This window comes from Salvia hispanica, chromosome 2, assembly GCF_029641045.1.
Source record: "Salvia hispanica isolate PSC_SH4W2 chromosome 2, Shi_PSC_v1, whole genome shotgun sequence".
NCBI lineage: Eukaryota > Viridiplantae > Streptophyta > Magnoliopsida > Lamiales > Lamiaceae > Salvia > Salvia hispanica.
The window spans coordinates 2,612,026-2,626,357 of record NC_142693.1 but is presented as its reverse complement, the minus strand read 5'-3'; the positions used below and the strand labels follow the sequence as shown (position 1 = coordinate 2,626,357).

Below are 14,332 nucleotides of genomic sequence, written 5' to 3'. Positions count from 1 at the left end.
GTTTGTTGGGATAGTGGAATTTATGGCTATTATCAATATATAATGTGAATGGGATTGATGGATTAAACAACCTTAAAATTAGTTAAAACTTTTTATGAAATTTGAATATGTCTTAACTATTTTATGTCGTAAAAATCAGATTGTGTGCATCTTATATATTGAAATTACTAGTATTAGGTTTGTTGGGATAGTGGAATTCATGGCTATTATCAATATTTAGTATTGGCATTGATGGATATAAACAACCTTAAAATTAGTTAAAAAAATTTATGAAATTTGAATTGTCTTGATCATATTATGACGAAAATAATAGTGATTGTGTGCATCTAATATATTGAGAATAATATTAGGTTTGTTGGGATGGTGGAATTTATGGCTGTTATCGATATTTAGTATTGTGATTAATGGATATAAATAAATTTAGTATTGGGAATGATAGATTTAAACAACCTTAATGTTAGTTAAAATTTCTTATGAAATAGTATGAATTATTTGCAACTATTTTACGTTGAAAATATCTGGTTTTGAGCATCTAATATAATTGCTTATGTTTTTTAATCAATCGACATCATTTATATAGCTTATGTTTTTTAATCAAACGACATCATTTTTTTATATAAGTAGACGACATCGTTTCACTCTCCTTCTCTCCTTCGATGTGATACAAGGAGATCAATGTATGATTAGTTTAATGATTGTTGTCATCAAATACAATATAACTACAAAAATTTATTGTTTGAATAATTGAGAACAAATCCAAATTCATGTTTATTCCAAGTGATTCTTAAATTTGCATTACAAATCAAAATTTTTGATAATTAAACTCAGGTTTCAGTCAGTTTTCCCTTCATAGCTAAGCTTTATTATATTGATTCGTTAAAATTTGGAAATATTATGTTTGCACGTCATCGTATTTTGAATCATTTTAAAATAGAATGGGGAAACTTAAATAAAATATAATAAAGAAAATTAACTAAAATTTAGGCAGTGAATTGCAAGTTACTGAGATTTTTGTTTAGTTAATGACAAGTACTTTTGCTTCATCAATTGTTGAAACTTTTGAGTGCACTAGTAAATTATTTATCAGAAAAGAATAATATAAAAATCAAATTGATGTATTTCATTAAAATTTTTAATAGTTTCATTTTGTCCCCTTAATTTTATAACTAATCAAGAGCAATGAGGACGGCCATAAACAAAATTGACTTCAAAATTTTTGCCATTTTAATTTGAGGTTTTGAATCTAGTGATTGTATATGAATACGAGACTAATAATATAAAATCAAATTGATGTATTTCATTTAAATTTTTTATAGTTTAATTTTGATGGACATTCATACACCGCAAGTATATGCACAAACACAATAAGTATTATTTAAATTATCTGCATTGCTAAAGCTCCATTAAGGTGCTGGACTAACTTTATTTGTGCATGGTCTAACACAAAATATAATATTATGTGGGCCGGGACATTTAATCCTTGTCGTTTTTCTGCACTCCGTTCCACAAACCCGACAATCTGAAATATATATTTAAAAAAGGTCATTTGGCATTCACATTTTTTTGTTGAAATGTATTAGAAATATCAACACGAGACATTAAAATGTCAATACATTATTTTGTTAGTTGACATTTCAATTAACTGTGTTGACATTATGTGTTGATATTTTAATGTCACTGTGTTGATATTTTTAACAAACTGCATTAATGAGTTAACAGAGTTATCAATTAAAAGGTTAGAATTAGAAATTTAACGCACCCCATATATACTATAGTTAAATCAATACAAACTTATTGGACCAATTGAAATTATAAAAGCAACATATATTTATAAATAACTGCCGTTTCGTAAAACACCAATTGAAATTGTGACTTCGAAGCGAAATATCAAATTATCCAACTAAATGAAACAATTTATATTTGAGTTACACAATGACAAAGATGCCAACTAGATTTTGGATCCTATTCATCATTTCATAAAGCAATAATTAAGATTGGAGTAATTAAGAAAATACTAAATTATTGGTTAGGTTGTATAATTTGCAAGTAAACTGAAATATTCGTTTGTTGAAGACTAATATTTGTATTTCAAAGTTGTTGAAACTGTAGAATACACTTGTGTATAAAAAATACATTGAAGTATTACGTTTAAACTCTTATATTCCGCCCCCTCTGATTTCGTGGGCAATCAACACGAATATGAACAAACACAATAAGTTTTGTCTGGATTATCTGCATTGCAAAAGCTCCATTCAAGATGATTTGGACTAACTGCATTTTGGCAATGTTGAACACAAAAGGATTCTTGATTTGGATCGCATTGAATATCCGTGCCCAATTTGCACGACGCTCCAAAAACCAGACAATCTGAAACGTATAAGAAAAGGGTCATTCAGCATGTACATTTTTATCGATAAATCAAAGACTCCATCTAAAGAATAGTAAGCAAGTAATCCAATTTATCCCTAATAGAGACGTTCACTACCAAGAATTGTAAAAAAAAACAAAGTTCAATTGCCAACAAACAGACTAAGAGTGTCCATAATAGGACCGCCGCAGTTTCCGCGAAATGAATAAAAAGGCATCCATGATGCATCTTTTTAAGTACATATTTAAAAATGGAAATCTAATTTTATACCAGATGCAAGAGCAATGAGGACGGCCACAAACAAAATTGACTTCAAAAACTTTGCCATTTTGAGGTTTTCAATCAAGTTTTTGAATCTAGTGACTTATATGAATATGAGACTAATAATTCGTTATGGGATTCGTTAAATACTAGTTTAGGACATATAGACATTATGAATTAGTTTAATTCTTTTTAAGTATTGAGATTACTATTAGGTTTATTGGGATAGTGGAATTTATGGCTATTATCAATATTTAGTATTAATGGGATTGATAAACTCAAATTTAGTTATTTTTTTTAATGAAATTTTAATTTGTCTTAACTATTTTATGTGGAAAAAATCTGATTGTGTGCATCTAATATATTGATCAGATTACTATTAGGTTTGTTTGGATGGTGGAATTTATGGCTATTATCAATATTTAATATTTGGGATTACAAAATTTGAATTTGTTTTAAGTATTCAATGTCGAAAAATCAGATTTTGTGCATCTAATAATTTGCTTATGCGTTTTGAATTAAACGATTTCATTTTCTATATAAATAGACAACATCGTTTCACTTGACCGTGATGCGATGAGATTAATGAATGATTTTCAATTTATAAAATAAAACTAATACGAAAGCGGAACTTATATTTTACCACTTTTTTTCAAATAATGACGAGAGTTAAAATTAAGACTTTATTGTGGACCAATTGAAATTATAAAAGCTGCATATATTTGTAAGTATTGCCGTTTTGTAAGGATATGGTGTATGAGTTATACTAAAATGACAATCCAAATCAATATGACAATCTATCACCAATGGTGACCCTTAGATTTAGGAGCAGATTCAACGTGACAGGCTTGCTTGCCTATGTATCGCAGATTGTTTGTTTATCTATGATTTCGTATCATGGATTGCTTGGAACCATTGCCAAGTTGCTTGCCTATGTATCACAGATTGTTTGCCAATGTATCGTAGATTGCTTACCTAGATTATCATTTTAATTATGGTGTCACCATAATACTGTGATTTCATATTGTTTATTGCTTGGAACCATACGCATGTTGCTTGCTTATGTATTATAGATTATTTGTCTAGGTTATCATTTTAATTATGATGTCATCATAGTGCTCTCCTATGTAGTAATTATTAGAAATACCAACTGAAGTTGTGAATTTAGAGTGAAACTATTGAAATATGAAACAATTTAAATTTGAGTTGCACAATAAATAGAGGCCAACTAGATTTTGGATTCTACTCATCATTTCATAAAACAATAAGATGGGTGTAATTAAGAGTAAATTATTGGTTAGCCTGTGATTTTAAAGTTTAACTGAAATATTCAATTACTGACTTGACAAATATTTGTATTTCATAATTGTTGAAAATACACTTGTGTATAAAAATACATTGAAGTATTACATTTAAAATCTTATTCTGCCCCCTCTGATTTCGTAGGCAATCAACACGTATATGAACAAACACAATAAGTTTTGTCTGGATTATCTGCGTTGCAAAAGCTCCATTCAAGATGATTTGGACTAACTGCATTTTGGCAATGTCGAACACAAAAGGATTCTTGATTTGGATCGCATTGAATATCCGTGCCCAATTTGCACGACGCTCCACAAACCAAACAATCTGAAATGGAAAAAAAACAAGTCATGGCATGCATCTTTCTAAGTACATATTTAAAAATGGAAATCTAATTTTATACCAGATGCAAGAGCAATGAAGACGGCCATAAACAAAATCGACTTCAAAAATTTTGCCATTTTAATTTGAGGTTTTGAATCTAGTGATTGTATATGAATATGAGACTAATAATTCGTTATGGGATTCGTTAAATACTAGTTTAGGACATATAGACATTATGAATTAGTTGGATTCTTTTTAACTATAGAGATTACTATTAGGTTTGTTGGGACAGTGGAATTTATGGCTATTATCAATATTTAGTATTAATGGGATTGATAACCTTAAATTTAGTTAAAAAAATTTATGAAATTTAAATTTGTCTTGACTATTTTATGTGGAAAAAATCTGTTTGTGTGCATCTTATACATTGATCAGATTACTATTAGGTTTGTAGGGATGGTGGAATTTATGGCCATTATCAATATTTAATATTTGGGATTACTAAATTTGAATTTGTCTCAAGATTTAGTTAAAATCTTTTATGAAATTTAAATTTGTCTTAACTATTTTATGTGGAAAAAATATGTTTGTGTGCATCTAATATATTGATCAGATTACTATTAGGTCTGTTGGGATGTTGGAATTTATGGCTATTATCAATATTTAATATTTGGGATTACTAAATTTGACTTTGTCTCGTGTATTCTATGTCGAAAAATCTGATTTTGTGCATCTAATAGTTTGCTTATGCATTTGAATCAAACGATTTCATTTTCTATATAAATAGACGACATTGTTTAACTTGACCATGATGCGATGAGATTAATGCATGATTTTCAATTTATAAAATAAAACTAATACAAAATATGAAAGCGGAACTTAAATTTAACCAATTTTTTTTCAAAAAATGCGACAGGAGTTAAAATAAGACTTTATTTTGGACTAATTGAAATTATAAATGCTGCATATATTTGTAAGTATTGCCGTTTTGTAAGGATATGGTGTATTAGTTATACTAAAATTACAATATAGATTAATATGACAATCTATCATCAATGGGGACCCTTAGATTTAGGAGCAGATTCAACGTGGCAAGCTTGTTTGCCTATGTATCGCAGATTGTTTGTTTATCTTTGATTTCGTATCGCGGATTGCTTGGAACCATTTGTCAAGTTGCTTGTTTATGTATCACAAATTGTTTGCTTATGTATGATAGATTGTTTGGCTAGATTATCATTTTAATTATGGTGTAATCATAATACTCAGATTTCATATTGTTTATTCCTTGGAACCATATACATGTTGTATTGCTTAATTATGTATCATAAATTATTTATCTAGATTATCATTTTAACTATGGTGTGATCATAGTGCTCACCTATGGAGTAATTATAAGAAATACCAACTGAAATTGTGAATTTAGAGTGAAACTATTAAAATATGAAACAATTTAAATTTGAGTTGCACAATAAAACAGAGGCCAGCTAGATTTTGGATTCTACTCATCATTTCATAAAACAATAAGATGGGTGTAATTAAGAGTAAATTATTGGTTAGCTTGTGATTTTAAAGTTTAACTGAAATATTTAATTACCGACTTGACAAATATTTGTATTTCATAATTGTTGAAAATACACTTGTGTATAAAAATACATTGAAGTATTACATTTAAAATCTTATTCTGCCCCCTCTGATTTCGTAGGCAATCAACACGTATATGAACAAACACAATAAGTTTTGTCTGGATTATCTGCGTTGCAAAAGCTCCATTCAAGATGGTTTGGACTAACTGCATTTTGGCAATGTCGAACACAAAAGGATTCTTGATTTGGATCGCATTGAATATCCGTGCCCAATTTGCACGACGCTCCACAAACCAAACAATCTGAAATGGAAAAAAAACAAAGTCATGGCATGCATCTTTCTAAGTACATATTTAAAAATGGAAATCTAATTTTTATACCAGATGCAAGAGCAATGAGGACGGCCATAAACAAAATCGACTTCAAAAATATTGCCATTTTAATTTGAGGTTTTGAATCTAGTGATTGTGTATGATTATGAGACTAATAATTCGTGATGTGATTCGCTTAAATACTAGTTTAGGATATATAGACATTATGAATTAGTTGGATTCTTTTTAACTATTGAGATTACTATTTGGTTTGTTGGGATAGTGGAATTTATGGCTATTATCAATATATAATATAAATGGGATTGATGGATTAAACAACCTTAAAATTAGTTAAAAAAATTTATGAAATTTGAATATGTATTAACTATTTTATGTCGTAAAAATCAGATTGTGTGCATCTAATATATTGAAATTACTAGTATTAGGTTTGTTGGGATAGTGGAATTCATGGCTATTATCAATATTTAGTATTGGCATTGATGGATATAAACAACCTTAAAATTAGTTAAAAAAATTTATGAAATTTGAATTGTCTTGATTATATTATGACGAAAATAATAGTGATTGTGTGCATCTAATATATTGAGAATAATATTAGGTTTGTTGGGATAGTGGAATTTATGGCTGTTATCGATATTTAGTATTGTGATTAATGGATATAAATAAATTTAGTATTGGGAATGATAGATTTAAACAACCTTAATGTTAGTTAAAATTTCTTATGAAATAGTATGAATGTTTTTTGCAACTATTTTACGTTGAAAATATCTGGTTTTGAGCATCTAACATAATTGCTTATGTTTTCTAATCATACGACATCATTTTCTATATAAGTAAACACATCATTTTACTCACCTTAATCGATGCAATGCAAGGAGATCAATGTATGATTTTCATGATTGTTATCATCAAATGCAATTTAACTAAAATAATTTGTTATAATTGAGAATAAATCCAAACACATGCATGTTTATTCTGAGTGATTCTTAAAGTTTCCTGACAAATAGAAATTTGATAAACTCTATGGGTTTCAGTCGATTTTCCTTTCATAGTTTAAACTTTATTATATTGATTCGTTTAAAATTTGGAAATATTATGTTTACACGTCATCGTGTTTTGAATTATTATAAAATAGAGAAGGGAAACTTAAATAAAAGAAAATAAAGAAAATTAAAAATCGAATGGATGAATAAATATAGAAAAAAAGAGATAATATGTAAAAAAGAATAAGATATGAGAGATGAAATATTAGTTAGGCTGTGAATTGCAAGTTACTGAGATTTTTTGTTTAGTTAATGACAAGTACTTTTGCTTCATGAATTGTTGAAACTTTTGAGTACATTATTTATCAGAAAAAAATAATATAAAAATCAAATTGATGTACTATTTCATTGAAACTTTTATAGTTTCATTTTGTCCCCTTAATTTTGATGGACATTCAAACACCACAAGTATATGCACAAACACAATAAGTGTTGTTTACATTATCTGCATTGCAAAAGCTCCATTTATAAGGTGCTGGACTGACTATATTTGTGCATGGTCTAACACAAAATACAATATTATGGATCCCGGGGCATTTAATCGTTGTAGTTTTTCTGCATTCCGTTCCACAAACCCGACAATCTGAAATGTATAAAATAGATCATTTGGCATTCACATTTTTTTCAATAAATGAGAGACTCCTATTGAAGAACAGTGAACAAGTAATCCAAAACATCGCTTCAGATAAGACAAGAGACGAGAAATATAGCAAGTACATATTTAAAAGTTAAATATTATATAAGAGAAATCAATATTATGGAAGTTAAATTTGATACCAGATGCAAGAGCAACAAGGACGGCCAAAAATAAAATCGACTTCAAAATTTTTGCCATTTGACAACTTGTGGTTTTTAAATATTATTCATTTTGGAATTTGATTAAATAATAGTTTAGAACACATCGACTATAGGAATTAGCAACGTTTTAAATATTTTTATTTTCATCAAAACTACTAGATCGTAAGGAACTATCACATAGTGAGGGAAAAAGCCATTTATAGATATATATATATATTGTTCATATTCACATTGATTTAAGGATTAATAAAAAAGTGGAAAGAATGGCAATATTTTGTTTTCCAAAGGAATAAGATCTGTGTGAGACTTCTTAATAAATATGGAAAGAATAGATTTAATACTTATTATTTTTAATTGTGCAGTGATTCGGTGTGAGGATTTGGAATCATCACTATACAAGCATTATCAAGATTATTAAAAGAATCATATTCATTATGAATATTAATTTAGTTAATGATTAAATCTATCGCAATCTCAAATCGTTTTGTTAACTTTATCACAAATCTTTGAACTTTGTTCATTTTATCCAAACCTTTAACAATCATATCAACTCTATTCCATTTTTTTACTCCTTTCACGTACACAGATAGAGATTGAATACCCGATTTCATGCTTAAGTGATGAGGTGTTGAACCACCACATCAACGATATTGGTGGTGCAATTGCACTTTAGATTCCATCTGATAGTTTTGTTTTTTTTCCTATAAAGTTTGTAAATGCAAATCATGCAAGTGTCAATAAGTTATACATGTGAATAATAGTCACTTAAATCATGAAATTTGATCAAATTTTGAAACCAGAATACTACTTCGCTGAGTTTTAAAATGTATTTCATTTTTTTAATCAAACAAAAATATTATAATTATTACCAAAGATGCTATTTTGTAGTACATGAATGATACAATTAAGAAAAAGTTGAAATTTTGTGATTTCATTTTGTTTCATTTTTTTTTCCAAACCTTGTGGGACTGAGTCTCTTGAGTAATATTGCTTCATTGGTTAAATTGACCAGTTGTTGAAGCCATATATAGTCGGGTTAAAGTTCGTTTGGCCGGTCTCAGTCTGCTTACCCTCAATTTCACAATGCTTTGATTATGAAGTCTGAAACCATGTCATTGCCACTAAACTTTGTTTCGATGTGTATATATATTCATGACACGAACGAACTTTTGATCCGTTCGTATTAGGTTAATACAACTAGAGTTGTCAAATATTACCAAACTCCAGTTTCACAATGCTTTGATTCGATGTGTATATATTCATGACAGTACCGACGACCTTTTGATCCGTTCGTGTTAGGTTAATACAACTAGAGTTGTCAAATATTACCGACCCGTCCCAATTCGAGTTCTCACACTAGTCATGTTGGCCCAAGTGAAGCTGGATACAAATTCATTTGACTCCTTTGGTTATAGGATGATTAGACTACATACATTGTTCGTTTTTGAAATGGACAAAATTAAATAAAGACGTTATTGAATTGGAATATTTTGGAAGTGCCACAATTTATTATTTTAAACATAAAAAGGGTGTAGGACTAGAAATTTTTAGTAGTATATTTTTATATTAATGGCACATATTAATTTCAACAACATAAAATATTTTACTCCTTTTAAATGCAAAAAAATAATCGCCCACCGTGGGGCTCGAACCCACGACCACAAGGTTAAGAGCCTTGCGCTCTACCAACTGAGCTAGACGGGCTTGATGTCTTATAAAATCTTCAATTGATTAATAATCTCTCTGTTGTATTCTTTTAATAGAAAGAGTCATTTAATTTAATATGAAAAAACAATATTATGGAAATATACCTCGAGATAAAAGATAAATCAAAGAGTTTTTCCAAGTTCTAGTTAATCACATGTAGTCGCAGTCGTGTGTAAATAGTGTCGTTTGATGATAATCAACATCGAAAACAATGAAACAAGTAATCCAAAATATTCATATACTAGAAGAGATCACAACCAAGAACAGTCCGAAACAGAGGCATCTTGGTCGGGGGCGTCATGTTCATGCTAACGATGTTTGATTTGTTTCTAGGTAAGGTAATTTCATAAATTCGAACACACTGAAGATGAAGTTATGAAAGGTTGAAAATCATTTTGGAAGGTGAATTTCATCGTTCAACTTTCTTCTACTGGTAAGAACACAAACAACAAATCTTAGTAACATAATAATCACACAAAAAAAAGTACGTAAAGTATTTGAATATAAAAAAAGTGCTATTTATAAAGAGCAAGAACCGCACCAATAACAAGTTTTTATTTTCATAAAATTTAGTGATGCAATTGGAGAAGGTAGTGAATAATTCTGAGTTACAAGCTAGCAAATGACATATATTTATTAATTTATAGCCATAAATTCAAATTGTATCTTTTAATTCTCTATTTGTACTAATATTAAATGGTGCAACGAACAAATCAATTGTTAGGAAAATATATTTATAACCTAAATATATTTTATTGGGTGACTTAATCGCATTGCCGACATAATAATATGCATTGTATGTAATGTGTATCAACAAATTATACAATGTTTATTACATGGTAATAAATCCAAACATTTCCCAAAGTGGAAGGTAAATTTAATTATTTTCCCACACTACGGCGGTTACTTCATTTTTTAGTCACGTATTTGAATTGGATGCAAAATTAAGATAATTTAACGATTTTTTCACACCACAATCGACGGTTATATTATTTTTTGGGTGCATTTTCGTAATTAAATTGGTCCAAAGTGGAAGGTAGTTTAATGAGTTTACTTAGGCCATCTCCAACCATTTACGTCAAACTCAAACCCATTTTTGAGTATACGTCACACCAAAAAGTAGTTTTACTCCAACCATTTACACCATCTTTAAGTTTACACTATTTTTGAGTATTTGTCTAACAAAATTTTGGAGTAAACACCATATTTGGTGTTATTCCATTGAAAACCCCAAAAATGGGTTTGAGTTTGATGTACGGTTGGAGAAATTATCTACACCAAAAATGAGTTTTGGTGTACGATTGGAGATGGTCTTATTCTAAATATTAAATAACCGTTTCAATATTGAGAAAAAAAAATGTTAGACTATTAAGAAAATATTGTACATCTTCTTCATAATTTTTTTGGCTACTTTTATATTGTATATAGAAGGTGATTTAATGATTTACTTATTCTAATCAATCGAGAATCATATCAATAATCATTAAGAAAAAATGGTGAGACTATTGAGAAAAAATACGAAAACCTTTTATACTACCTTCCCTTAGTAATAACATCGCCGGTTAATATGAAATCACGGCTACATCATTTTACTAACGGCATTAACATCCTCCCGATATTCATCGCCCTCGCCTCCGTCTCCGCCCTCACCTGCTTCATCCGCAACGAGTCCTTTGCCGAATTCCCCTTCTCTCTCTATGAAACCCTAGAAACCCTAGAAAACCTAGAAATCAAAATAGATGAAAACCCTAATGACAAAGACTGCGATTTGTTCACCGGGAAATGGGTGTTTGATAACGTCACCCACCCTCTCTACATAGAGGATGAATGTCGGTTCTTGTCGTTGCAGGTCACGTGCCTACAAAACGGGAGGAGAGATTCGCTTTACCAGAACTGGAGATGGCAGCCGAGAGATTGCTCACTTCCTAAGTAAGATTCAAAAATAAAAGTTCGGGAAAAAAATCAGAAAATGCTAAATGTTCGTGTATTTACTGGAAAATAATTTCTTGAATATACTATTTTTTTTATGTAATAAATAAGAAAGTATTGAAAGTTCGTGTATTTACTGGAAAATAATTTCTTGAATATACTATTTTTTTAATGAAAAAAAATTCTCATTGCCTAAGTAAGATTACTTAATTTCTTTAATATTTTATTAATTAATTAATTAATTTTGTTGAATTTGGTTTAGGTTTAGGCCAAGATTGTTGCTTGAGAAGTTGAGGAATAAGAGGATGATGTTTGTTGGGGACTCATTGAATCGAAATCAGTGGGAATCCATGATTTGTTTGGTGCAATCTATTGTCCCTCCGGCTCGGAAAAGCTTGAACAAGAATGGTTCTTTGTCCATTTTCAAAATCGAGGTTATTAATTTTTTAGTGTTAATAATAAAATCTATCTCGACTTTCACTACCTTAATCGATTTCTTCTCGAACTTTGAAATTGATCGGTTTCACTAACTAAAACGATCAACAAAATTACCTATATACGTGTGATAATAGTTCTATTTTGATCAAAATTCTAGTATATAATTAATCAGGATAAATGTCATTAACCTAATTATTTGATGTATTTATTGGTCTTTCAAAATATAATTATTGCTATTCAAGTAATGTTTTCATTGTTTCTTTTTATATTTTGATTTGGGTAATGAAGGATTATAATGCCACGGTGGAATTCTACTGGGCCCCATTCTTGGTAGAGTCGAATTCAGATGATCCTGATTCGCACAGCGTTTTGGATCGCATCATCATGCCTAAATCAATCCAAAAACATGGCAACAATTGGAAAAATGTGGACTATCTCATCTTCAACACTTACATTTGGTGGATGAACACCCCCACCATGAAAATTCTGTAAGTTACTTTATAAAATCATGAAGTTTGATTGAATTTTGGTTCGTCCGGCACATGTCAATTTGAATGATAAAACCCAAAGTTTCAAAATTTTATTAATTGTCTCGTGATATCATTTTTTAATGCAAAAAATCGATGCTAAATTGGTTAAAGTTTTGGGGTTATCAATGAAAAGTGAGGTAAATGTGCAATGACGAAAAAACATGGATGACTAAAACGATGTCGTTTTGGGCTTAAGAAACTAAAATGAATGGCCCAAATTTGGTCAAATGAGATGATTGAGAAATTTTGAAACTTCATTATTTGTTCGTCAAATTTCATCAAAGTTCATGATTTTATAAGCAATTAACCCTTCAAGCATATCTGTAACGATGGAACAAGCACGTGTGGACAAGTGTAGTGCGAGGGTCCGCTGAAGCACCTTCGGCATAATATAATAATGACATGATTTCAATGCTCAATTAGTAAAGCAGAACATAGATAGATAGATGAAGTTAGCTGAGTATAATTAGTGGAAAATGTGATCCATCTTACTAGAGAGAAAAATGTTGTCAAAAATAGAAGCGGGACTATTTTTATGGGATAACGAAAATGGAAAAAAATAGTGTCGATTTTTATGGGACGGGTGAGTATTTATTTGGTGAAGTCTTTTTTTGTCATAAAAAAAACTAATCATATGCCCTCACCCCTCGAAACAGGCGAGGATCGTTCGCCCAGAACTCGACCGAATACGACCAAGTTGAAAGACCGGCCGCCTACAGAAGCGTACTCGACACGTGGTCGCAATGGGTCGACCAAAATGTAGATCCAAACCGCACCAGAGTTTTCTTCATGAGCATGTCGCCTACTCACAACAAGTAATTAATTTAAACTATATTTATTCCATCTAACATAATATGATGTAATTAATTAATTAATTAATTATAATAGGGGCACGGATTGGGGCAGCACGGAGGGCGTGAAATGCGCTAAAGAAACGGCGCCACTTGTCGACACCGCGGCGGCACTGGACATGGGTGTGTACCAGAGTCTGTTTGCCGCGGTGGCGGATGTGACGGGCACGATGAGAGTGCCGGTGAGCTTCCTCAACATCACCCGGCTGTCAAAGTACCGGAAGGACGCGCACACATCGCTGTACACGACCCGACACGGTAAGATTTTAACGGCCGAGGAGAAGGCGAATCCGGCGAAGTTCACAGACTGCATACACTGGTGCCTGCCCGGATTGCCGGACACGTGGAACGAGCTCCTTTATGCTCGGATCATTTCCGATTCTTGACCGTTGACGGACTTCTGTAGATTTTTTTTTTTAATTGCTACTTCGTCAGTCATAAGGTAAGTCAGATATTACACTTTCCTTTTTAGTTTAACATAAAAAAGGATGTTACATTTTTTTTAGTAATAATTCTCTTTCATATTAATATGTTGAAATATATTTATCTCTCTATTTACCATACATTACCTCCTATAAAATCCCGTGTCATCACTCAAATACAATATTTACCTCGGGAGGGAGAGATTAAAATAAAATATAAAAAATAGAAAAAAATAAAAACTTGCTGTGAATGGGATGGAAAAGAAATGAGATTGTAAGTAATTGATTTTTTCGATTTTGGGTATAAAAGAATTTGTCGGCCCAGTTCCGAATTTAATTGTTTGGGCTTTTAAATCAGTAGCCCAGAATAATTTCTTGGGCTAGTTTAAAATTAAATTGTTGAGCCCAGGTAAGTTCATCTTTTCATAATAAAATCTTTGGATT

General features: G+C 30.4%; 1 protein-coding gene and 1 non-coding gene across 2 annotated transcripts; one reads left to right on the top strand and one right to left on the bottom strand.

Annotated features, from left to right (window-relative positions):
* Positions 1-9,642: 9,642 nt before the first annotated feature.
* Positions 9,643-9,715, bottom strand: TRNAK-CUU (transfer RNA lysine (anticodon CUU)). Its single transcript has one exon. It is a non-coding gene; the product is annotated as a tRNA-Lys (tRNA).
* A 1,570-nt stretch (positions 9,716-11,285) lies between these two features.
* Positions 11,286-13,852, top strand: LOC125212821 (xylan O-acetyltransferase 1-like). Its single transcript, XM_048113087.1, has 5 exons — positions 11,286-11,647; positions 11,910-12,081; positions 12,374-12,573; positions 13,272-13,430; positions 13,504-13,852. Exons 1-5 carry the CDS (start codon positions 11,286-11,288, stop codon positions 13,850-13,852), a joined length of 1,242 nt encoding a protein of 413 aa, XP_047969044.1.
* Positions 13,853-14,332: the final 480 nt, after the last annotated feature.